The sequence below is a fragment of the Lathamus discolor genome, chromosome Z (assembly GCF_037157495.1).
Source record: "Lathamus discolor isolate bLatDis1 chromosome Z, bLatDis1.hap1, whole genome shotgun sequence".
Lineage (NCBI taxonomy): Eukaryota > Metazoa > Chordata > Aves > Psittaciformes > Psittacidae > Lathamus > Lathamus discolor.
Genome location: NC_088909.1, coordinates 64660590 through 64685588, shown reverse-complemented (window position 1 = coordinate 64685588; position 24999 = coordinate 64660590). Strand labels below are relative to the sequence as shown.

The 24999-nt window shown below is 39.1% G+C and overlaps 1 protein-coding gene across 1 annotated transcript in view; it reads right to left on the bottom strand.

Moving 5' to 3' along the window:
- The window catches only part of SHC3 (SHC adaptor protein 3), a 55266-nt gene that overhangs the window by 12527 nt on the left and 17740 nt on the right, over positions 1-24999 (bottom strand). The window contains exons 2-6 of the mRNA XM_065661975.1: positions 23474-23544; positions 10597-10660; positions 8194-8313; positions 5009-5062; positions 718-769 (exon numbers count right to left, since the gene is read on the bottom strand). Coding sequence (XP_065518047.1) covers positions 718-769; positions 5009-5062; positions 8194-8313; positions 10597-10660; positions 23474-23544 — 361 coding nt within the window. The remainder of the gene's footprint in view (positions 1-717; positions 770-5008; positions 5063-8193; positions 8314-10596; positions 10661-23473; positions 23545-24999) is intronic.

Here is a 24999-nt window from a genome sequence, read left to right as displayed (position 1 = left end):
GTTCTCAAGTACATAATACTCTTTGTATCTAACATTAAGACCTAGTCATGCTTTCTGCATTACAAGCAGGAATATTTTCTGTACCTATTATTTCAGACTGTAATTTGCACTTTCCATAATCTATTTTTAAGAATCTGAACTGGATCTTTGAAGACAATCAAGAGGCTTGCTGTCCCTGACTGCTCGCTCACAGAGCAACCCAATGTTAAATAAAACTTTACTGAGAAAAAGGATTACAGCCTCTAGCAAGCTGGCTTGAAAGCTCACTACCTGGTAAAGAATCTGATTCTGCCAGGAAGAATTAGCTATGTACCAAGAAGACCTAACAGATTCAGCTGCCTCATCAGGAAACTTGATCAGAGGACTGCTTAGTTCCTGCATAGTGACTGGGTGTAGGTGAGAGTTAACTGTTGCCTAGAAGCTCACGCAGCCAAGTTAAGGCAAGCATTTAATTTAAGAGATGAAGAGAATCAGAGTGATATTTGGCGATGAACTGCAGGCAAGACCTGCGGGCTCCAGGTTTGAGAACTGACTTGTGCATGGCTGTTGCTCTTTGCCACATAATCTTTCCATTACTCTGTCAAAGACAATTGGTTTATTGGTCTGCATTTATTCTTTTTTTTTTTTCCTGGTGAAAAAAAATTCAACTGAATTATACCATGAATAATTCATATTTCTCAAAGGAAAAAAGGTGCCAAACAGATATTTCTAACTTACCTCTCCGATTAACAGGATCCTTAGCTACATATGCAACATAGTCAGTTGTATCCTGTCAAAAAATTAAGACAGCTACAATGAATGCAAAAAATCTTTGCACTGATCATAGCAGAAGATCACAGTCCAGAGTATGCATATTCCTGTGGGTAGAGCCTCAAATGACGTTTTCCTCTGCAGTTGTATACTACTTAAATCCCACAAAAAAAAAAAATCTTATGGGTTTGATACTAATCCCACCACTTTTTTTTTCTCCAGAATGTGATCTATTCCAGCAGAACTTATAAGTATCTTCAAAAGCACTGGAAAATGAATTACAAAATTTGATAGGATTTGGATCAGGCCTCTTTTAGAAGGGAGTAGAATTACAAGTCCTCATCTTCAAACTACTTAGAGATTCTGGTTCAGAACATGAATAATCAACTGGTTCTGAGGCAGAAAGAGTGGGAGTAACAGCCCTGCACCTCAGAAACACTAAGCAATGTCGTTTATTCATGCGTGACAAGCAGGTGTGTTTACTGACTACAATGCCATAGGGCACAGGGGTGCTCAGCCGCAGCTTGGCTGTGACACAAAGTATCCCAGGACACCCTTCCCCAGCCCATGCATGGTTTCAGCCATCCCTGTTGCCACATGCCAAGTGGATTTTCTGGCAAGACCAAGCCAACATCTTCTTTAGGGATATTTTGCTGGCTGTCCTGCCACCCTCACGTTCCTGTGCACAGGCGGTGCAGACTTTCGCCATTGTGCAGATGAAACAGAAAGGCCAGTGCTTCCAGGAAATATGAGGTCTGCTGGCACCTCTGGAAAATGGCATCTATTCTTGATGTGAACAGGAAGTCCTGCTTAGATCAGATATGTTCTGACATGCCTGGCTAGTCAGGTATAGCTAAACCTAACAGGTATGCATAGGACACACAGCAGCTAGTTGCATAAATATACCCAAAGCAATTCCAGGTAACCAATCCAGGACCATTGACAGCTATGTGAAGATCTGATGTCGTAACAAACATCAATCTTCAGTTGAAAGATAGACCTCTTCAGCTTAACTTTCTCTAGTTTCTCTAGTGCAAGCACACACAACCCCATCCAAAACAATTAATTGTGCTGTGTGTCTATACAATTCTCTTTCAAAGGAGACATCAAGGGAAATGATGAAGAACATTCATGGTTATGGTGACAGATGTGTAGCCATATCATTTAATGTGTTATTGGAAGGCACTCAGACACAGCAGTAATGAGCTTGGTCTGTAAAAAAAGCAGAGCATAGAAGAGTAGCCCTAGCATTTTGTCCAGTAATTCCTTAAGCACCCAGTGACACAGTGTCTGGGCAATGACTTGTGTGGCAGTAATGATGCACATCAACAAGTAAGGGGATGAGAAAAGTGGTTATGTCTAGAGTAGCAAATAGAGCCAAGGTAAAGGCCTGAGAGTTGTTCCACAGTTCTCCATAAAGTTTAATTGTTGCTACTCTCCCTTGCCTGGCTGTGCTGGTTTCCCATGCCCTGCTCTGAAACATTCTGAAGGACCAGCTTATGCTGGGCATCAGTCTCTAGAGACCACTGGGAGGGAAGACAGTGAATGTGTGGATGCAAATTTCACCACACTATTTCATTTCGGGCCAGAAAACAGGCCTGGGATCATTTTATTTACTAGTACAGATACAGCTGATGGATATATTCATGACTGAGTAAATCATAGATCTACCTTATAGCTAGTGTGAGTGTGAGAGACTGGAACCACCTACTCTCATTTCATCTAAAGATTCAAGCTGACTATGACAAACCATTAACCACCTAAAGAGGGCACATTTCATGGCAGCTAAATTAGAAGATTCACATCCAAAGGCTAGACAGGGCTGGGCTGATGCAACAAAGTGGTCCCTGACATTCAAGGACTGAAGACAGGTATGAATGAGCTATAATTTTCACCTCAAAGAAACTGTATTGCAGTGTTAAAATTTAAAGGCAGGGCTGAAACTGAAGAAATAGTGCCTTCAGGGTCCTCTGAGAGACCTGCCTTATTAGACCTTTTGAAAGCTTTTTGAGACCTCTCAGGAATTTCAGCAGGAAATACAGATGTCTTGACTGGCTGTCTGGAAACAGCCACCTGAAATGACAATGGATGAAATAGTTTAGTGCATCATAACAAGGAGCCGAAGAGAGTTAAAGCAGATCCAGAACACAACCTTGGAAGTCAAAATTATTCCATAGTAATGTGTAAAAAGGATTTTGTGGAAAGATTTTTAAGCTCTCATGTACTGACACAGACAGAAGCTGTCTGACTCACTGCAAACGGGAATATTGCAAAAATATATATGATACTCAGGCTGTTCTCCAAGTCTGTGGGACACTTCTCCAGTGGATGTATTTTGAATGATTAGGGTAATTAATGCTTAGGGAGTGGGAGAAAAGTTGCAAAGCTAATTGCTGGTGCAAATGTGTGGCAGATATCCAGAGCAGAAAAGTAGTGGGGGGGAGAAGTGGGGACAGTCTCTCTTCTAAATAACTAAACTTCAAAATGTGGAAGTATTTCCTGAAGAAACATGGGCACAGATCTTGTTTCTCCATCCATTTTTAATCTCCGAGGAGAGATTTAAATCTGAGATGAGCTTATGAGCTGGATCCCAGCTGTGTTTGGGAGATATGGTTTGGTGGTGGCAGCCCTCCACCAAGTGGAAATCGTTAAGGGCTGATAAATGTTATGTCTGGATGACATTCAGCTGGGTTAATAAATGTCTGAACTAATCCTACCCTTGCATCTTGTCTTCTTTTGTGTGCACATAGGACAAAGGAATCATCTCCTTTATGAAACAGCTTTTGATTTTAAGTTGTGCCAGATACCAGCCCACTGAAACAAGTCTATAGAGTGTCATCAGATACTCATACCTGCCCTTCTCCACCCCCAGAAAGAGATCACCATGCACTGGTCTGATTGGGAATGCAACTTTTCAATTTCACTCTCTTGTAGACTCCCTTACACCATGTAATTTTATTTCTCTGCTAGTTCACTGACTCAGTAGGGTGATTTTTATCTCTCTCAGACATTTGGGAGAGCTTGTTTACTCCAGTTCCAATCTCTGCTGCTCCTCCTCTCCTCTTTCCTTGTAAATCTCTCTATCGGTGGGCAGTGTGCAATGGTGTTTCCAGGACTTAGCATTTGGGATGGCAGATGGGGAATGAAGAATCTTCTTACGGAGGCAGGGAACTGTGCTAATCACTCCTCTGCCCACTCCAGAAATTGTTCATTTACAGCATTCATTGCAATCTGTTGTGTTTCAAAGCTGCTTTTTATGCATTTTGTGTTCCCCAAATTATTGTGATATCGCGTCCTTTTCCCTTCTGGAACTGAACTGAGCTCAGCAGAGCTATGCTGAGGCTCAAGTTTGCCCTTAAGTTTTCTGAGGATAGTGAAATGAAAAGAGAAAGTGCGAAAGATCTTCAACTTAACAGTTGAACTGAGAGAACCAACTCACAAACCAGGCTAGAAATTGCCTTACCTGTAGTACATGACTGATAAATGACAGAAAATCATATGATGGAGGAAAAGGAAGACTCAATTCATACTCAAACTAGGTTTAAAAGCTTTCAAACCTCTAAGGTATGAAGTGATCAATGTCTCTGTTTTATAGTTCTCCCTGGTGACAGATACCTTTTAAGCACATTTAATACGCCTTTGGATGGACTGCTTATAAAAACAGGGGAAAACACAACAGTCAGGTGTCTGCATTTTAAGCTAAATGAACCAAACTTGTAGGTGTATCTGAAAGCTTTGCAGAACTAGAAAGAACTGGGATTTTGCTGGAAGCCTGTCTTTGAGCTGCATGAGTGTAGCAAATATTCCTGAAGGCAGTATTTATCACAGTCCTCTCAATGCACACTTAGAGACATGAAAAAAAAAAAATGAAATTCATGCATTGCTATAAACATAACTGCAGCACAGTCTATCACTGTAAAAAGTACAAAATAAAAACCAGGACAGAAATCCACATAATAGCCATATGATGATACTATATTCATCTGAAAAACAAAGCGCTACTTATCAGTTACTATATGAATGCTCACAACCCTTTGATACTTTCTGTTTCAGTCATTCAAAGAGGAGGATCTATGACTGCTTGTCAGTCATTTCCCTTGAAAAGAGTTTGATGGCAACAATCAAGAAGAATTTATGAAACAAGAAACAGGAGTTACTGTGGTTATAGTTCTCTTTCAGTAAGCTATGCAATAAATTTCGCCATACAGTTCTTATAAAGCAATACCTACTTGTGGGAGAGCTTCAAAGAAATGCTTACCGGATCACCTCCAGATGCAAAGGAAATAGATTGCATATGGTGATTTGCTATGATCTGTATGGATCAGAAAGAACAAGTGTGAATCAGTAGGTTTTCTTACAGTTTACAGCTCCTGGTAAACCCAGGACACCTCTTGATTTCTTTTTTGGTTTGTATAGGGGTGAAAATCCAAAACCAATGTCAAAATTCTCTATGTTTCACCTACAAGGAGTGCAAAGAGTAGCATGATTATAATATAAACAAACATAAAGATGACTGTATCTATTCTGGTGTTCTTTAAATCATAGCAGGACATGGCAAAATTGCTAAGTGTGCACAGAACTCCAGTAAATCATATAGATGTGCCATACAGTATCTTTGGAGAAATTTTAATCTGCTAAAGCTCGCTTTCTTTATTACAGATACTGATGAATGGAGCAAAGGGTCCTATTCATCAGAACACTTTTCTGCTGATGCAACTCTGGTAAAATCAATGAAAACGTGCAATATCTACAGCATGTAAGGATTCAAAAATTGCTTCTGATACTTACTGTGTCATTTTACATTTCAAATACCAACATGTTTCCAATATGCAAACAGAATATTGACTGTAGCTGCAATGTAGCATTGTAGACAAAATCTCAGGCATACTCCAGAGCATTTGAAATTCAATTTGCTTATGTGCAATTTGAACTAATATGATATTTCCCTGGGAAAAGACAAACTGTCATGAACCTCTAATACAAGGAGAACAGTTCTGCTCCACTGCTATTCTGAGATATAACTTACGAAATCTTTTAATAATGAAATCATGTAACAACCAAGAAGGAAAAGGTCATTGGAAAGAAAATTTCACTTGAGCACTTGAGTTACAGAAACAATGCCAAGGAATTCATCTGGTACAGGACAATGCCCTTATTTAGTGCCTCAAAGCATGTAATTTGGATCTTAATTGCTCTCTTTGGAGAGGGCACCACATACTTTAGAAAACTGTTTTGGCAAAAAATGAGGCTAAAAAGATATCTTCTGGGCTGTTTCCCCCATCCTCCATCTGAAAGACCTGAACTAGCAATCATCTTCCTTGGAAAGTAAAAAGCTTGACATGACTTTCTCTGAATCTTGCTGCTTCACTAAGTCAGAGAGAGTTGACAACTATTTATAGTGCTTATATCATATAAAGAATGCTTCAATACTCCTGCTTGTCCCACAGGAGCCTCTCAAGATGTGGTTAATGTTTAAGTAAGTGTTCATTGGTGAACCATTGTTGCCTTACTCATCAGTGAGGATTTCCTTTTCTTTTTTCCAGTAAAGAAGTGCTGCTAACAATAGAGATGAACTAGTGAAGATCTGTTATACATCTGTCATGGTTACTGTCTTAAATTGTGCAAATAACCTGATCTTTCAGTTCAGCATCATAAACAACAAAAATTATTTGAGATTCCCTCAAAACTTGTTTTTCCAAATTTCAAGAAAACTGAAAAGCTCTTGAAACCATCAGTACAAGTCAAACATTTTTATCTTCTTAATTCCACAGCTAAATGTTTTAGATTAGTTTGAGATAGGGATATTCCCTCCCCGACACCAAAATGTTGAGACAATGCATGGCAAATTATGAATGCCTTGCATAGCTCAAAATGAAATGATTCAGTAATGTGTGCACATAGTTTAGAAACATTTCCATCTACCAAATCTGCATTTTAAACAAATAAACAAAAAAAATAATTTTCCTCTCATCCCTGCTTAACATGTTGTCAGAACTGCTGTGCACAGGTACATGCAATTTTTTTCTAGCTACCTCAAGGGCTAACAACGAATGCCTTGTCTTTCTTTCCTTGCGGCTCCTCTGGGTAAAAGAGGCTGCTAGGGAAGTACTCAGCCATGTTCCTGGGAGGGGCTGCTGGGCCACGCTTATTTTCAAATCAAATGCCTGGCACAAACAGGAAGCAAGGGACACCACAGCCAGGCTGGGGATCTCTGAGAAGCCAGACATTTCCCAGGCCTGCAGCATCCAGACCGAGTTGATCTCAACAGGAATGATGTGAGAGAAAGATAAACGATTTTGTCAACTCAGAGAAAAGGGAAGGTATCTGAGGGCGGATTCTTCCCTGTGATAAGTCAGTTTAACTCCATTTCAACCCTGACGTCAGCCAAAGACAAGGCTGCTTCAGGGTCTGGCACTTTTTAAATAGATCTAATTAACATCAAGTTCCTATTCTTCTGACTGGGGGCAACTGTCCTCATGAAATGCACTGCTGTGTATATTCCACAATAAGGCTCCAAACGACTGCAATCAGCCGTAACACTGCTCCCACAGTCTCAGTACTCACTACAGAAGATTATGATGATTTCTAAATACAGATAAGAATGAAGATAAATCAATGGCAACATAATAATAAACATAATAATAAACATAATAAAAAAGGAAAGCTTTTTAACAGACAATGTATGAATTCTTTCTGATTCTTTAACCTGAGGCTCTGAAGGACAGCAGGATGGTATTTTTTACTTCCTCTCTCGCTGTATCTGGGCAGAAAGTTGCGTGCCCTAACGCAGTATGTGGCTCACAGCAAATAGCACTGCAGTGACTACGCATGTCTGTCTGCTTTCTCTCTATATATATACCCTGAGCAAGGATTCTTCTCATCTCATACATCATTCACAATCCACTGCAGTGAGTCCCCGAAGTCTGTCTGTACCTTCAGCACAATGAAGAAGAAAAAGAAATGGGCTGCTTGAAAAAGGATGCCTTGTCTCTCTAAAAGACTGGCATTTCACTGCTGCAAAATCCCTGAGGCTGTATTTTTAGCAGCGCCTCAGGAATAGATTGCCTGTTAAAGCTCTAAACGTGAAGAACACAACAATATTGGGGATGCACATTCAGTCCTTTAGTCACTTACTCCAAATGCATCCCTTTTGCAATTGTAGCCAAGAACAACTCCTAAGACCAGAAAATGCCATTTCATGTTGTAGGTCTTCTAAGAGCAAAACTAAGCTACCCAAAACATGGCAAGAAAATAATTCATCATAGCTGTGTGGAATACTAGAACAAACTATGACTCCTAGTGTGCTTTACTTCCTGTTCTCGTTCATTTTATCGACATCATTGAGGAATAATAACTTCGACCAACTGAGTATTTTGGGAGACAGCAAATAATTGTGCAATAGGCTGTTCATCAAAAAACTTATAAATTAATAGTTACACTCACCTGTTTTGTGTCAGGAGTCATTAGGTTTAAACTGGTGGTGGAGATATTCAGCATTATGCTCATTCCTGCAAACTGAAGATTGCTCTTTCCCAAGATGCTAGAAAGAACTTTGCTTGCTGACTGTGAAGGGTGAAAAAAAACACATTTTTGTACTCTGCCTGTTTGTGATGACCTTCATTGTATGCAGGGTTAGCTGCAATCTTAAAGGTTTCTAAAAAGTTGCTGACTTTTCAAAGCTCATTTCATTGCACCAGCTGTTTGCCTCTGGAGATAATTTAATAATAATAATAATAATAATAATAATAGCAGTAGCTAGGCAGGCATGCATCCACTCTTGACCTAACAAAATAGGATTTTGTGAGATAGCAAAGTCTCACCTTCACCAAGGGACCAATTGAGCAGACAAAGATGAATGCCTTGAGTCAGTACCTTAAAATAGCAGGTTCTTATTCTGTAAAAAACACTTCAACTCCTGAAAGGTAATCTGTTGTTTGCTCTGCTCTAGTCCCTTCCCACATGGAAAGGGAAACTCCAGTTATACTGATGGAATGCTGCTGTATTTGTATTTGTCCCAAGCTGCCTGCAAGCTTGGAAAGATTTGTCCCCAGCAAGATGGACACGCTTGTCCTTCTTCACTCCTTAAAGCTTACATATATTCGATTTTAGCTTCTTTTCCTTCTGTTTAAGTGGTTAAAAATATGCTACCTACATACTGCTTCCGTGTAACATTTGTGCCACACTATTTTAACTTTGTCATGTTACAGCGCTCGTACTTCATTAACTTCTCTTCAAAAGAAGTCAGTTTGAATATTCTTGTTTCTCTTCTTTCCTTAAACCTTCATGACTACCAGCTCACGCCTAAGGATCATCTGCCCGGTGTGTAGGTAGCATGTGAAAACCTGGCCTCAAGGAGTACATCTCAGCCACACCCATAAGCCACTAGTGGCAAACCCATGATGAAAGTAAAGACTGGCAAAGGACACCGGTCTTTGCCATTCGTGCGAAATTCTGTGGCTGGGCAATTTTTCTTCTCACAGTACACTTAGTTCAAAAACACTATTTTTTCCCAATAACTCATATACAACATTTCTTCTAAAACCAGTAATACAGTGAGGTGTCTCACTAGGCACTTTGGACTCTCTTTAACTTATTTTTGCAATGATATTTTGTGTCATTTTATTTTCCAAGAAAAATATTTTCCTCTTTACCGTCAGGTTTAAAAAACAAAAGCCAGAGAACCTAGAAATACCAATGAAGTAAATTTGGTGATGGGAAAAGAACAACCTTAATTTCTGAGGCAATTTCCAGTTACACTGTAACATATTCCTTATTTTTACCAGGGGAAGATTCTCCATTGCAAACAAGTGCCATTTCATCCTATCCCTTTCTGTTGGGATTCTGCCTAGTTAGTGAAGTAAGTGGGGAAGCAGGCAGACCTCTCCTTCACCCGCCTGTTCTCCCCTTGCACCCAACACCACCTACAAGGGGTACAATTAACTGCTATGCTCCTCCCCTTAGCATTTAATCCTAGCTTTGCTAGCAGGCCTCTGAAAGAGCAATGAGAGCTATCAATGCAAGAGTTGAGCTGAAGCTTCCTCCACTCCTTGTCACAGAATTAGAATCATTTAAGTTAGAAAGGGCCTTTAAGATCAAGTCCAATCCTAAACCTAACACTGCCAAGGAATGGGGACTTACTTAACCACTTCCCTGGGCAGCCTGCTCCAATGCTTGAAAACCCTTTTGGTGAAGAAATTTTCCAAAATATCACGCAGATTCTAGCTTGTATCACACAAATAAGAATAAAAGCATGGTAACAACCATGTTAGGCCAATGCCCACCAGACCCACCATCAGTTCTGGACACTGAGCATCATCTATAGGAACAGCATAGAAACTAGAGGATCATCTGTCTGTTCTCTCAATTTCCAGAGATCAGTGATTTCCAAACTCATTAAATGTCACCAGTAGAGCTATACTGCAAGAACAGATTTATTCGCTTTCAAAGCTATGTATATTTTGGCCTCTGCAAGAGCTTTCAGTACCAATTTCCACAATTTATTCATGCATTTTATGAAAAGGCATCCCTTTTGTTTGTTTTAAGCCTTCCACCTTCAATCTACAAGAAAAGGAAAAGGAGGGAAGGAAGGGGTTTCTACAGTAGGAACTAAAAGGCAAGCCACAATCTTTTTCCTACATGTCCTCATACTTCTGGATGCCTATAAAAGCAGATCCCGATCAAAAGGGCAAGAGGCAGCATACAGTGGGTGAAAACAGCCAATATTTTAAATTATTAATGATCTGGAATTCGCAAAACTGCTTTAAAGTCACCTGCCTGCTGTGCCTTGTCTCCTGTGTGCTGAACTAAGAAAATACAGTCAACTGCGCTGCAAGGAAAGAAAAATACCTTTCGCTTCTTGAAGGCTCCTTTGGCACCAGGCATGGCTTCACAAACACGACTGATTGCTTCCCTGAAGAGACAGAAAAAAAGCTTTATGGCAAATGAATGTGTGGGTTTCTTTATTATACTTGAAACGAACTGGGAGAGAATAGCTTCAGACCATATTTCTGTTTACAAGTGAGGATAGTTTAGCAGGTCAGTTAGCTCTCTTCTCAAGGCTAAAACAGCTGCCACTCAAATTTAGAATACTTCAGTGTGAAGCAGAAGACAGTAAATAGTCAGTGTAAGGAAGAGTATGAAGAGTATCTTGAGAGCTACAAAGAACAGTGTTTTCTCACACTACTACAAAGACTTTTTCTCATTGCAAATTAGAATATCCACCTAATTACCTCTTCCAGGTCTCATTTTTATACCTTATTAAGCCATGAAGCTTATCTGCTCAGAAGACCTGTCTTTAATCAACATTGCTTTAAATGTTTAGGGTATTTTTTAATCTTTCTTGTAATGTAAGGGGTAGTAACTATTATTTTTGCCACTACTGTACTATGCACTTTTCTAGTCAGAGCAAAACCATTTGGCTTGGGTTAATATAAGAACCCTAAAACGTTCATGGTTGTTGTGTATAATACCCACAATGTACAAAATTTTAGTTGACATTTATTCAATACTGAGTAATTTATTTGTGCCCCTATTTGCATTTTGTGAGCAAAATTAATGCCATTAAGATTTTGCTTCAGTTTTCTAATATTGCTTCATTCTTCCCATCAAACTTGGGAAGAAATGCATGTTGAAAATGAATTACTCATAGGAGAGTAACTGTATGCTACAAAAGCTCTTGCTAAAAACAAATCTTATAGACATTTTCAGTATTTAACAACTTATTATCTGAACAGTCAGCCTGGTCAATATTTAGAATTTGCTTCCATGCATGCAGAGACCTTGTGACTGTTACCTACAAAGCTGTAACAGACCTCTCCTGTTGACACCGTAAAACAGAACAGTTGAACAGAGATGAGTAAAGGTAACTCCAAACCTTGTTTAACTGTTTTAAATATGGATTGAGACTAACAGCATATCATACTTAGACCTGAAAACATGGAAGTAACATTTATTTTATGCAAAAAATAAAAATACAGAATGGGGGACAATGAACTACAGGCTAAAGAACAATCAAAATAATCAAAACCTTGAAACATCACCTTGATAAAAACATAAATAATTTTAATTTTATGCCATGTGCAGGATGATATTTCAGATAGGCATTAGGCGATTACACAAGACCAACAAGTGAGTCAGGACAGAAATGTCATATACATATCAGCATTCAACATAAAATGGCTTAGCAAATGTCACAGATTTATCAGGTTGCAATCAGTAATCACAATATAGTTATGCTTCTGTTTCTTTTACTTAGGGCCCAATCCAAAGCTCAAATCACCTGGAAGAACGGCACGAATATATTATTTTTGCTGGTGGGTGGCTGTGGGCGTGGGACACGCCTTGCAGCAGGTTTAAAGTCCTGTCATTCTGAAGAAGCATGAGATTTCTAGCAAGAGATCAGTCAAAAAAGCTCTCAGGCACACAGTCCTTTCTTCAGGATGAGAGAAGAGCTTATTTGTTCCTCTGTTCCTCTGCTTGTCTTTTTTCTTTTATTTTTCTTGCCCAACCACATCTGCTCATCTAACAAATGGTCTTTGTCTACAAACCCTGCCTTGCATATGTCCTCAGACCATCACAGCTACAACAGCACTCCATTGCAAAATTCAGGGCTTGTATTTAGTTTCCACATTTACCACAATGCTTTTTTGACTCCAAACCGGTGTGTTAGTTAAACTAGCTACAGAGCAAGTAGAAATCAGTAGGTTCAAAAGAGCAGCGCTAATGCATCTTACAAATACAGCACAGCCAGCAACAACATAGAGTGATCATCATGATATTAAAACATAGGTGACTCCTGAAAATGTCATCACAAAATAGAAATATTCTTCTTCTCCACCAAAAATGCTTTTCTCTGACTCAGGAAAAGCAAACACATTATGGTATACAGAGGCATTCTCTCAGCCTTGCTACTGAGCTAAAACTTGTGGTTTGCCATCTCCTTCTTGTACCAAACCAAATCCTTTGGAGGCAATGGAGTGGGAAGTCCATTCCTGTGGCAGTCCCCAGCCCATTGCTGTCTTTCAGACCCATGCCTTTTGCTTCACCAGGTGTGTCAGAGCTTCCCAGGCATTCTGGCCTCAGGTTGCTGACACAGAGGTGTCATCAGCACGCCCCTGTGCCTTCATCCTCTCTGTTTCCTCCAGTGGTCGCATTAGCAGACTGAGACCCCTTTTTGCCTCTCACAAAAAGAATTCGTATTTCAGAGATATGAACTGTGCTTGAGGGATAAATCCAGCTGCAACTTCCTTTCTCTTCCGATTTGCCTCCACCATCTTCTGTGTTTAGCGGCAACATGAATCAGGTAGGAAGGAAAGGGAATTTTCAGGCCATGGCAGCTGAAAAAAACATTCACAAGCTTGTTGCTTTTCTGGGCCAGGACTTGGATTTGTAGTGGGTTTGTCACTAACTCTTCTGCCTCTCAAATCCTGATAAACAGACATAAAGCGTGTCACTCAATAGACTCATCTGACTCAAGCACCTTGTTGATCAGAACTACCACTTGAGAGTCAGAGAGGAAATGCTCCAGCTGAAAAGGCTTAAGCCCAGGGCTGAGGTTTTTTAAGGCAACCTTGGTTACTGTTTGTACGTCCTGCCTCGGCAGTGTGGCGAAAGCACTGAACAGCTGAAAAGCCAGCCAGGATGTATATACTCTCACTCAGTAACAAAGTGCTGTAGATTTTCCAATTGCCTGTCTTCCTCTTCGTAAAATATCTCGGATTTACCAAACTCAGTGTTCCCAAATTCTGCAGGATGACTGAAAGCGGGGGGAAAAGGACCTGAGAAAGGTGACAGCTTGTTGAAATACATGTCAGATGGGGCAGGACATCTGAGTTTGAATTTGACAATTCTTTTAACTAACTTCATTTTTTGAAATTCTGTGAATACTAAAAGTACTCAAGCAACTGCAGGGTTTAAGTTAACAATGCTTATGGTGAAAACTATGGGAACTTAGAAAAGATATTCATAGCGCAATTCTGCCTAGGCAAGGTCAGAGCAGACTGGCAGCAACTGTCTGTGTACCTGCAACAAAAGGCAGAGTACTTTTCCCATATGGGAGTTAAGGAGTCTTAAAAAAGAATCTCATGAAAACAAGAAATAAAGGGTGCGTGAATATCTGCCACCACACTGATAGGCCACTGCGCTTTTTCCAAGGGAAGATTTGCAGATCATTCTGTTCAGAATATTAAAGATCATTTGGGAAGGGAGGTCTTACACATATGGACTGGTGATGTGGAAAAGACATCCTAAAGTCTTCCTTCTAGCTTGCATAGCCAGGTAGCACTGAGCAGATGTAAGCTGAAACAGATATTGCTGCTAGGTTGAGAATGCTACACTTGACACGTGCACGCAAATGCTTGCCTAAGGAAGGCATAAGCAGAACTTCTGGCTGTACCAGCATGGCCAAACAGTTGCATAGAGTTTGGGAAAGTTGCATGTGACTACATTTGGCTTCCTTCTCAATGTGAAAGTTATTCGAAATAAACACACATTACACCTTTCTAAGCCACATGCCATTTCATTAGCTAGGCTCAGAAAAAATACCAGTGTAGAGTTATCTTATCTCTTGTAAAATTAGCTACTGTGCTGTCTGCAGTAGGGAACACAAGCTGAGTTCCAAATCTGTCCAAGAGTATTTTCTGCTTTGCAGATGGCCGTACTGTGGAGTCATTTTCTTGGCACAAAACATGTTGTGTATTTTGAATATAATTTCAGCATGCAAATGTACCCAGTAAAAAATTACCAATATACATTTTCTGAGGCTGACCTGTTCTGCTTTAAAGTGACTTGACATCTTTCTGAGACAGAAAAAAAAGATATTTTAGACTGGTATTTTGTTCCATTCAAAAGGCTAATGCCCTGATATTTTTCATAACTGTAGTCATATTTTACTCTGTTATATAAATTAGCCCACTCAGGAAGCTCAAATCTGTTCCTCTATGAAACACCATCACATGAAAATACCCTCCTTTCTTGTGGTTTCAAATATATTTTTTGGCTGTGATGATAGGTTTTGTTGTTGCTGGTTCTAATTAATAAGATTTAATTGACTAAAAGACAGAATTCTGTCTCATATTTCAGGAAAATGACAGGCACACAAACTGCACAGATTTTCTCAAGATATTTGGAAAAAGTATAGCCATCTCCAATGTTGAGATAGGAAACTGTGACTAGTTTTTATTCTGAAATGTTTTGTATGACAGGGCTGAAAACCTACCAAAATTCTCTCGTTAGTATTTTCTACTATTCTACAGCTCTCAAGTTTATCTTTGCCACCTCCAAAGTGTAGGACTTCACAGGTTAAAAAACCAGACACCAAAAGATTGACTTTTTGAATGAAAGTATATGTCTACAAGAACTGTACAGAAGGCTTCTAGCTAATTTTTCACAGTAGTATATTCTTGCCATTTTTTATTAATAATTTATAAATCATTACCAAGTGTTGTGCCAGTATTAGCTGACAAGAAGCAGTCTATACAAAATATAAAAATAAACTGTTTCTGAAAAAGAAAAAGAATGGAGACCAAAAATACACTTTTAGAAATCCATTTAATACTTGAAATATTCTTGTTCATTTGCAAAACAGGCAAAATGAGTGTCTGCTGTCTTGAATAGCACAGGGGACATTCACTGGCTCTGAGGACTGAGCCAGTATATTACCTTTTACAGAAGTTTAAACACCAACTGGCAAATCAACCATGTCTGGAATATATAAAGCTGGAGAAGTAGCTAAGGAAAACAGAACAGAGAGTATGGATAGTAAGGGGAAGCTGTGTGGCATGGAATGTGCATATTGACACGAATTCGGACTACTGTGCAGGCCACACCCTGGCAGGGAAGCCCCCGTGGAAGTGGTGCAAAGACCAAGCAATGACATTTGTCACACTAGCATGACCAAAGTGAAGCCTGTCCTGACAGCGTGAGTGATAGAATGCCTGGAAGAAAAGGTTTGTGGAATAAGGCAATGATGTTGGCAGATATGGCACGCAAGCTGTTGTCATTCGTACAGTGAGGAGACGATGAGTACTTTTCTTCCCTCAGCTCATTTTGTCTCTTGAAATGGAGTTTCTTCACATGTAGAAAATCTACAAGCAGAAAATGAAATTAAGCTGGCCAACTTCATTTTCAGTTTATTGAATAAACTATACAGAAAAAGGGTTGGCTTTGGCAACTGGAACAGAGTATACCACATGCGACTAGACACGTAATAAGCAATCTATTCAATGGTTGTCATTCTTATACTCCTGCACAAAAGAGGAAACCTCTTAAAATATTGATTGCAGCTTTCATAAACATAAAGTGGGGGTATAGTAAACCTTGGTGTTGAATGCACGCCTACAGAAGATTTTTTTATGCACAAACCTCCACTGGTCGAGAACAAGGTCAATCACACACAAAAGAGAAACAAAATAAAAGTGTACTTGGAGGTAGCTCAATCCTTTAACTTCTTGTGTGACCTTCAGACTTATTTTCCATTCAGCCTGGTCTCTAGCTTTTTATCCTAGTAGTAGTGAGGGAGATAGAGAGAAATGAACGCTGTCTTCTGTTGCTAAATGAGGGTCTTAGTAACCTCAAAACTGGGTCCAGTCTCAGGTCATTTACTATAGTATCTTCTCTCTCAAAGAGTAGTCCATAGCAGGTATTTCAAAGGAAGGCATAGGAAACCTTTGCAACAATAAAATAAAAAACCTTGGTCTAATGAATATATTTTTTCTAATCCCTAATTAGCTTCATGTGCAAAGCAGGACTTTGGTGGTAGGTATCTTACAAAACTCTTTTCATTAGAGAATTAAAATTCTACCACTGTCATTTTGAATAATCCCATTTTGTAAATATACAAGCTGTATTTGCTGAAAAGGATCATCCAGTGGTGGACTCTCTGATGTGACTGGACATGTCATATAAAAGACACTCAAATTTCCTATACTATCATTTCTCTCTGTAATCAAGCTGCTAGGTGCTGCTGGCAGAAGAATTTGAAAGTGTCTCTGTTTCCAAGGTGCTAGGCAGTTCTTAACTTTGAATTGTGATTTGCATTTAAAAGATGTTAACTTCTGCTTCTGCAGTACCATGAGAAGTCACCAGCTTTCAGAAAAAACAGAGTACAGCTATACGCATAGCTGCCTCCCTGACCATTTGGATTTCAACTCTCCACCTTCCCAATACCCTAACAAGGCTCTTTCTTTGCTTTCTCACGAAGGCAAGTGGAATGTGAGAGCTCAATTAATTACTCACTCAGGTATTGCATTCCATACATTAGTTGAACTAATCCAGATACTAGCTAACATTTTCCCCCCTAATACCACATTGAAAATTAAAGGTTTCAACGCTAAGCACACAAAATCCTATTTATTCTAACCCATTCCTGCACTAATGGCAGTTAAATTAGCAAATGGAAATTATTCTGTCAGTATCAGGCACTATAGCTGTCACTACCTCATTTAGAGGCGTACCGTATGAATTATAAGGATGTCCCCATGCACTTCTGGGAGTCTTGCTTCCTAGTGAACTAAGCAGTAGCCAGTGCCCTATGCTTCCCAGAGCTTTGGTCCTGAAGTAACTGTGTACAAGGAAAGAGGATTCTTGTTCACACCCCTTCCAGCACACAACAGTGCATCCAGACTACAGTGCATGTTCTATGTATGTTCTGCCACCCCCTAAGCACCACCGCGCATCCAGAGTCCATGCAGCTGAAAGCAGGGGTGAACCATACTCACTTTCCAAGCAAGAGAGCATGTTAAGGAGACTGAATGAATAATTCACTGCAGATAACACGTTATCTATCCACCCTCAAAAATCACAAACATTCTTCGTTTTCCATGTCTTCCATCTTTTTTTCAGAAGATGATTGCTGACAGTGAATCTCTGCAAAGAATAGAGATATGGTTGAATGAAACACTACATGAACTGAAATTCATTCATAATGTTTAGCATTGGACTCAAACCCAGCTCTAAAATCTGCACTTCTGCCACCTCCCCTCCAGAAGCTTGGGATACTGGCATAAAAGTTCAGGCCTCAGATTTGGAGAGGTATCTCATTCAAGCTGTTCAACTCAAAAGAGTTCATGGGGAAGACTGGGATCAGAGTTTGGATTCAGGTCCACTGCTGATATGAAGTGTCTCAGTTCTCTGATCTACTTCTTATTAGCACAGCATGCAATATAATGTTTTACTCAACACAGGGAGGTGTGAGCTTCTGAAACTGCATGCAGTAAACTGATTGCATGCAGTAAACTGATTGCATTCAATTAAATAACAGCGAACATGCAGACTTGCAGTCCAGACATTGCAGTATGACAAAGAGTGCATGCAACATTATTCTAATTCAAACCAGTGCATAACTACTCACAAATACAACACAGCAGTGAAATCACATTACACTAGAACAGATCTAATAATAAGCATACAAACATATTATTACATGAACTGCAAGCACTGTATGTGTTGCAAAAGAATTTTACCTGATTTTGTTTGTTTGTCTGTTTACACACAGCCTGAGGGCATAAAGAGCCTGGACACAAGCTTAAGAGTGGCCCCTTTCTGTGATGATAATGGTAGCTTTCAGGTGAACTTAGGACCACTTGCCACCTGATGTTAGCTCAGTAGTCTTGCCTTCCAGTCCTCCTCTTGCTCCACTATGTTGAAAATGAAATGCTTCTCTTCGTCCTGGTGCCCAAGAAAGTCATCTTGACTTCACATGTGTTACAAGAATTATCACTGGATAATTAATGATGCAACATGTAGATTCAGATGGCTTTTATTTATCATTATGCATAACCGCTTACCCTTGTGTGCACATCCATTTATTTGCTTAAGAATTCACATGACATTACACTCATTACAGAAAAGAATTAACACAATACAACTGATTTATACTACTTTAGTTCTCCTATTTCTCCTGCAGTAAAAGAATCTTGAGACCTAAAATGTGTAGTGATAAAGGGAAAAATCTGTTATAAATCATACATAGCTGTTAATTTTAACTTAGATCCAAAATTAGGACAACAGTTTTTGTCAGGCATCACCAAAGTTGTTAAGACCCAATGAAGAGTATGACAAGTGAAAGTGCTTGCTCATTGCTTTCACACTAAGATAAATGCATTGCTTTAAGTTTTAACATGTTAATTAAAAAAAACAAACACAAAAACCAAATAAAAAACAAACAAACAAAATCAACCAACCACACAATCCCCCCCCAAACAAACAAACAAAAACCAAATTAAATTACAGGCCAGGTACAGCCATATTAGATAGCACAGACTGATTTTTCACGACTATGTCAACGAAGAAAAGAGCACTGACCAAACTGTATACACTGGGGCTTCAATCTGGTTCCAGGAGCTGAAGTCACAGTTTTGTCAGACTAGTCCATGCATACACACTGGTGTATATGTGTGTATACACATATACACATATGTATGTGTATATCTGTATGTGTTTATGTGTATAACACATATACATACTAGTGTATATGCTTTCCTAATGTATTAATTCTAACAGCTGTGATTTTCAAAGTCATTCAAAACACCTGGACAACCTTTTCCCAGTAACCTCTTATTTAAAATGGGTGTCTAATTCACCAGATAACTGGAAATCTGAGCCTAATTTTTAATTTCTAAATGTTGACCCAACAATGTAAGCGCTCTTTACAAGCACTAATTCATTTAATTGTGGAGTTGGCTGTTATGAGGATAATGGCTTCTCCAAAATAATGCCCAAAGTCTACAGCAGAGCCTGAGTCTACATATCTCACCCTCCCATGACTGAGCCACAATTGTTTTTTCTTTTAGGAACTGGTGCTTCTCATCTTACTTTGGGTTTTTTTCCTTCCTCAGTGCTAGCAGAGACATAAAGTGATATATGCAATAACCAGAAAACATACAAAAGGGAAATGTAGGATTCCTAATTGCTGACTTCCTACGTTTGAGGTCTGTAACATGGAGGAAAAGCGAGGGTAAAAAAGCAAGAGGGACAGGGATGTGATGCAGTACTAGAAAGGAAGTGCTTTGTACGTATCAAGCAGGATGCATGCTTATTAGGAAGAGATACATCCAGGCTTCCACACTAAATCAGGTAACTTGGCTCATCTTTTCCGTTCTTTAATCACGCTTCATAAATACTGCATAATACAAGAAGTCATAATGGCGCAAGACAGATCACTTTCTTCTGACTGGTTTTGCAAGGTCTTGGAAAAAGTAACAGAATAAACAGGTGTGACACATGCAGTAGGACCAATTTATAAAGTTATGGGTCAGAAAAGGACCAGAGCTGCCTTACATTTGCTTCTCCAGTTACAGTAAAGAGCATGGAGAAGTGCACACAACCTCATACACAGACGAGCTTCTACGGCAGCTATGGATCTAGGCTCCTCAGCTAGAGCAGTACCAGCTAACATCACTAGATCTACAGACCCAAGCCTCAGACACACTCCATCATGAGCTGTCAGGTTACAAGGGCAGTTTCCTTACTGGTGGCAGCCTGCAGAGAAATCGTCAATGGACATAGCTAAGTATAAATGTATGACATAGGAGATATAAATGTAATGTTCAAATGCTTTTATTTTATTTTTAATCACAGGACTGCACAGATCATTTGGTGCCAGATGTCCTCTTAGGGAATTGGTGCCTATAATTTCAGAACATCAGTCTTGTTAATTCAGTATATACCTTGAGGCCCAAGTTACATTTCTTAATGCACATGAGCAAGTTAATCAGCAAGTGTGAATTTTAATAATTCCTTCATAATATTTTCTTAGTAAACCATAGGTTTATATGTGAAATACTACATGACAATGCATGTGGGTACTTGAAACATAACATGGGCTTTTCTAGAGCCAGATGCATTAATGAAATGTTGATTAAAATGCTAAATCCTGATTCAAAAGCCACCTAAAAACTCCTACTTTCAGAAGAAATTTTAGATGAGGAACTACACAATCAGAATTATGAGACTTTGTTGTTTTATGATAAACAGAAAATTGCAAATGTAAAATAACAACCAAAACAGGAAGATATGGCTTGAAGAAATACCCTGTGCTCTAGGTGTGGTCAGAGAAAGACGAGCCAAGAAAATACCCACCATGTAGTCAAATATGTTATAACTTAACCAGAGAAAGAGATAATTCCAAGCCTGTTTCACAGTAAAAGCCAAGAATAATCTTTATATTGAAAGAACTGTAAGACAAAGATACTTTGTGCAGATCATATTGCTTTAAATCAGCAAATATGCTTAAGTATTAATGGCATATTTGTGCCTTTAAGCTAGATAATAAAAAAGTGCAACACTATTCCAATGAAAACATGTAGTGAAACAGACTGTGCAGAAAAATAAAGCTGTTTAGTTCACCTTCAGGTATACAATACAAAAACAGTAACTATCACAACTGTTTCATAAGCCAGTATCGTTTAACTTCCAGCAGTAAGCACAAATGTGCCAGCTCCATCGAAACTACAGTCTTCTTAGACACGAAATCATTTTAAAAGGTCACTGCTGCAAATACCACAGAAATGTACATGATGAGTTTTACAAAAGTACAGTAGGAAAATGCCTCGATTGCCTACATTGCCTGAAAACCAGAATTTTGTAATTTACCTTTCCCTGTGCTTTTATGCCCCTCATCAATGCAGTACCTTGACAAATTAACGATTAACACTGTGCAAAGACTTACGGGGTCCAAGTTCAAAGCTGCTGTATGCAAGTGTAACTCAAAGTCAATGCATATAGACTGTACAATGGGCCTCCAAGCCTAAAAATTAGTCATTTTTCTCATTTAACAAAAGAAATACTTAGCTCTCTATGGTATGACAAATGGTTTATGATAGACTATCAGCAACTTTAACACGCCACAAAGAGGTGAAATTCAAGCAATATATCCAGTTGTAACACTTTGTATGTGTTCCTTTGGAAAGGATTACTTCATTATTTTGATGCTAGAATTTGAAAACATGGGCTGCAGTTGCTAGAAGACATCACAGAATCACAGAATCACAGAATCCCAAGGGTTGGAAGGGACCTAAAAAGATCATCTAGTCCAACCCCCCTGCAAGAGCAGGGTAACCTACAGTACATCACACAGGAACTTGTCCAGGCGGGCCTTGAATATCTCCAGTGTAGGAGACTCCACAACCCCCCTGGGCAACCTGTTCCAGTGCTCTGTCACTCTTACAGTAAAGAAGTTCTTCCTGATGTTAACGTGGAACTTCCTATGTTCCAGTTTACACCCATTGCCCCTTGTCCTATCACTGGATATCACTGAAAAAAGCCTAGCTCCATCATCCTGACACCTACCCTTCACATATTTGTAAACATTGATGAGGTCACCCCTCAGTCTCCTCTTTTGCAAGCTAAAGAGACCCAGCTCCCTCAGCCTCTCCTCATAAGGGAGATGTTCCACTCCCTTAACCATCTTTGTGGCTCTGCGCTGGACTCCTTCAAGCAATTCCCTGTCCTTCTTGAACAGAGGGGCCCAGAACTGGACGCAACATTCCAGATGCGGCCTCACCAAGGCTGAGTAGAGGGGGAGGAGAACCTCTCTTGACCTACTAACCACTCCCTTTCTAATGCACCCTAAGATGCCATTTGCCTTCTTGGCCACAAGAGCACATTGCTGGCTCATGGTCATCCTCCTATCCACCAGGACCCCCAGGTCCCTTTCCCCTTCACTACTTTCCAGCAGGTCAACCCCCAACCTGTACTGGTACATGGGGTTGTTCTTCCCCAGAGGCAAGACTCTACACTTGCCCTTGTTAAATTTCATCAAGTTTCTCCCCGCCCAACTCTCCAGCCTGTCCAGGTCTCGCTGAATGGCAGCACAGTCCTCTGGTGTGTCAGCCACTCCTCCCAGTTTTGTGTCATCAGCGAACTTGCTGAGGGTACACTCAGTTCCCTCATCCAGGTCATTGATGAAAATATTAAACAGCACCGGTCCCAGCACCGACCCCTGAGGAACTCCACTAGTCACAGACCTCCAGCTAGATTCTGCATCAGTGCTACATTCCTCTGAAATCAATGAGTTCAGCTTTTCAAGTGAAAATGCCTGCAAAACACTATTTCCTATAGTTCTCAGAAAATAAGTCTTCTAGAAAAAAAAAAAATTATTTATGGACACATCTTAAGACAGTGCTGTACTTATATTCCACTCCTAAAAAATACCATGACAGAACTGATATAAGAATTTAAATAAGAACCTAATACAAGCTTATTGTTTCTTACATACAGTCTGGTAAAGACAACATTCTTTCACTTGTCTCTGGTACCATTGTGGTGATGCATTTTCACCTAAATCTTTTGTATAGTCACTCTGTAATCTGACATCATTTTGTAAGAAATTCGTATAAAAACCTATAAACATGTGGCTTCAAAGCAGCTCCCTAAACTAATTTTGACAAATGCACTGTAGATCTTAGGCCTATTCAAATTCTCACTGGCTTTAAATGTCATGAAATTGGTACCCAGATAAGAGCATTATTCGGCATAACAAACAAGCAAAAATTTTCTAAAGCAATTCCTGGCACATGAAATGACCTGACACATGAATTAAATATCCTTAAAGACCTGTTGGAACTACATTAATACCAGGCAAGAGATTTACCTGTAAGGGCAAAATTAAAAAGTGGGCTTACTGTATCCAAAAATTTACTGTGTATTTTGACACCTTCCTGGCTTTTCCACTTTGGAGACACAATTCAGAACTTACTTTAATAAATATACTTGTACAGAACCTTACCTTGCAATCTGTGTTCTAGTATTGAAGTCAAGAGATCTCATTGAGCGTAAGACTTCTATACATCCCAAGTACTGTAAGGAAAAAGAAACAGTTTGAAAACGTTTTAAAATTATTCTTAAGTTCTGTAAGAAAATGCAGCTTATCATTCAAAGGCATTGTACAATTCTTGTTTTTACATTTGATTTTTCCTATGTGTTGGGTAGGTTTTTATGATTATGCTCTTGTATGTCACAGATTTGTTCCATTAACATTTTATTTCATTTAAATCTCAAGTTTTATTCAACATCCTTTTAGCTTTAATCTAATCACTGTAACACACCTAGTTCATGATATGTGATGTGCTTTTTAATTTTCCTCTATCTTAACTGTTCCATTTTAGATATAAAGCTAACCAAAGTAAAAAATAATATAAAGGAAGAAAGGAAGTGTGGTAAAGCAAATTCATCTAGCACTGGTTAGTAGGAAAATCTTTATTTAAGAAGGAGAGAACTAAGCCTCATTAGAACAAAAAAGGCAAATTATAGTGGGGAAAACTGAAAGGAGCACTAGCAATACAAGAAGGATTCCTTAATAGCCAGCTCAGGGTTAGATAGGATTTAATATTTTCATTAATGGCACAAGCATAAAGATATAAGAAAATGTTAACAAAATATACTAATAGCCCATGCTGGGAGATGGCTTCAACAGGGTCATGCATGAGACGAATGGCATGATGGTTAGCTAATATTAGGAAAAAACAGACCTATTGACCCAGATTTCTGCCTGCATCTCTATGAAAAAGAGGGGGTACCACTAGAAAATATGTTAAAATATAACAGTTATCTGTCACAGGACTGAGAAAAACTCAGGTGAATCTTCTAGACTTGCTTCCAAAAGTGGCCATAATTTGCATATGCTGAATTCTATATGCAGCTAGAGCTCTTGTCAAATATTTGGATAGTGGCTTTATACAAACCACCTCATGACTGGCACATCCCATAGCAGTATCTTTGTATGCAGGTGAAGTGTTCAACCACACACCTGACTTTTGAAAGTCAGGGGAATAGGGATGAGTCTTTGCATAATAAGCCTTATAATGCTGTTATAGTATTGTGGGTTTATATCAGCTTTCATATCCATTTTTATATCTATTCACAGCATAATGCAATCTATTTAGGTATGAAACTGATGTAAAAATTCAAGTAAGGCCACCATTTTGTGTCTGTTTGTGAATCTCATCTATTCTGAAAAAAAGATCTTTTAATTAGAGGATTATTACATCAGTAACTATAATACCTAGAATTTCAGCAATGCATTTTCTATAGAGACACGTATGCCACAAACTTCTTACAAGCCAAGGGAGTACATAGTTTGCCTTCACATGTCCATTATTATTTAATTTATTGCTATCAAATGTTATGAAGTCATTACAACACTGAATAAAATAAACTAGAATATCAAGTGACTTATATTAATTAAATTGTTCAAACTCGGATTATAACAGCCCAGTTTCTGAGAAGGGTTGTTTCAAGATCCATTTCCTAGAT